This window comes from Aplysia californica, unplaced genomic scaffold (genome assembly GCF_000002075.1).
Source record: "Aplysia californica isolate F4 #8 unplaced genomic scaffold, AplCal3.0 scaffold00607, whole genome shotgun sequence".
In the NCBI taxonomy this organism is placed as follows: Eukaryota; Metazoa; Mollusca; class Gastropoda; order Aplysiida; family Aplysiidae; genus Aplysia; species Aplysia californica.
Genome location: NW_004797877.1, coordinates 227005 through 228295, shown reverse-complemented (window position 1 = coordinate 228295; position 1291 = coordinate 227005). Strand labels below are relative to the sequence as shown.

At 43.9% G+C, this 1291-nt stretch overlaps 1 protein-coding gene across 1 annotated transcript in view; it reads left to right on the top strand.

The window, feature by feature from the left end:
- LOC101852571 (phospholipid scramblase 2) overlaps positions 1–1243 on the top strand; it is a gene marked incomplete in the record, with an annotated part of 10703 nt that extends 9460 nt beyond the window's left edge. The window contains 2 exon segments of the mRNA XM_035972193.1: positions 117–400; positions 1006–1243. Of these exon segments, the coding sequence (XP_035828086.1) occupies positions 117–280 (164 nt within the window).
- Positions 1244–1291: the final 48 nt, after the last annotated feature.

Sequence of the window (1291 nt, the reverse complement as noted above, 5' to 3'; positions counted from 1 at the left end):
TCTATCTCTCCTCATCCCTCCTCTCACAAAAATGTTGACTGTTAATTCACATCAACTAATTAAAGTGTAGATCTACCTACCCTTCTACCTTTCTGCCCCACCTACCCTCGGGCTAGGTCACATATGCGGCCAATGGAGCAGTCAGTCCAGTGTGATGTACTGGGGCTTCTACTCCAGCTATCTGGGTCTCACCTTTCCCCTAGAGCTGATGGTGGACCTCAAGGCCTTGCTGCTCGGGGTGGCCTTCCTTCTATACGTGCTCCGCTATGACCACAAGTAGACCAGCTGATTTATTCCAGAAAGGTCAGCTGACTACAGGAAGATGGTCATTCAACTTCAACAAAATGGACCAACTGACCATCTGCTTTTTTGAGACGTGTCCCTTTGCCGTTCTCAACGGGTGAGCAAAGAGGAAGTGATGACAACTGGCGTCCGCTAGTAGGGCCTACTACATGAAGAGTAAATTTCAATATTTTTACTCTATGTTTTTAAAATGTTATATTTCGGTACCTCAAAATTACAACGTTCTTTCTGACTTTTTATGCCGTTTAGAGTTACATGTACTAGATCTACTAAAATCATGAGATCCGAAATCAAATGCTCTTCTGCTCTATCGCGACAGTAAGATTAATGAGCTGTTATAATCAAGATATTCAAAGAATTGCATTCGAAAAAGTTTGACACATTGTGGAACTCATCATCTTTGACTTGTTTCTCAAAAGTAGGCACTGAGCAGATAGACGACTTTGTAATCCTGAGGTAGCGATTTGTCTGTGGCACGATGTCTGAGTTTAGCGAAGTAAATCGGGATTGAAGGCTTGTAGAACGCCCTCTACAGAACACACTGAAAATATTTCTAAAGCAAGGATGCTCAGTTGTGATAGTTACGAAATGTAAAACATCTTACGGGGTCAGATAAATACAAAATGTAAGCCTACTGTATTGCACGAAGTAACGACCACCCACGACCACTTTGTTGTTCCACCATTCTTCTCGTCCTCGCAGGAACTGCTGAGAAACGAATTTCAAAGTAACAACGTGCTCTTTGATTCAATGGTCTGACTCGTGACGGTGTGGGTGTGACAACAAAATGAGGCACTGAAGTCGTTGATGAGGCACAGGTCTGGGAAAAACCAAAAACAACGTTAAGTCTGGACTAGACTAGTACCCGCATGGTTCATTCGGAGTACATGTATACATCCACATACACTATACACACGGGCCATTCTCATGTTTACATGCACCCCCCCCCCTCCCCCACACTATCGATCCCACTCACCCTTATCTCCCC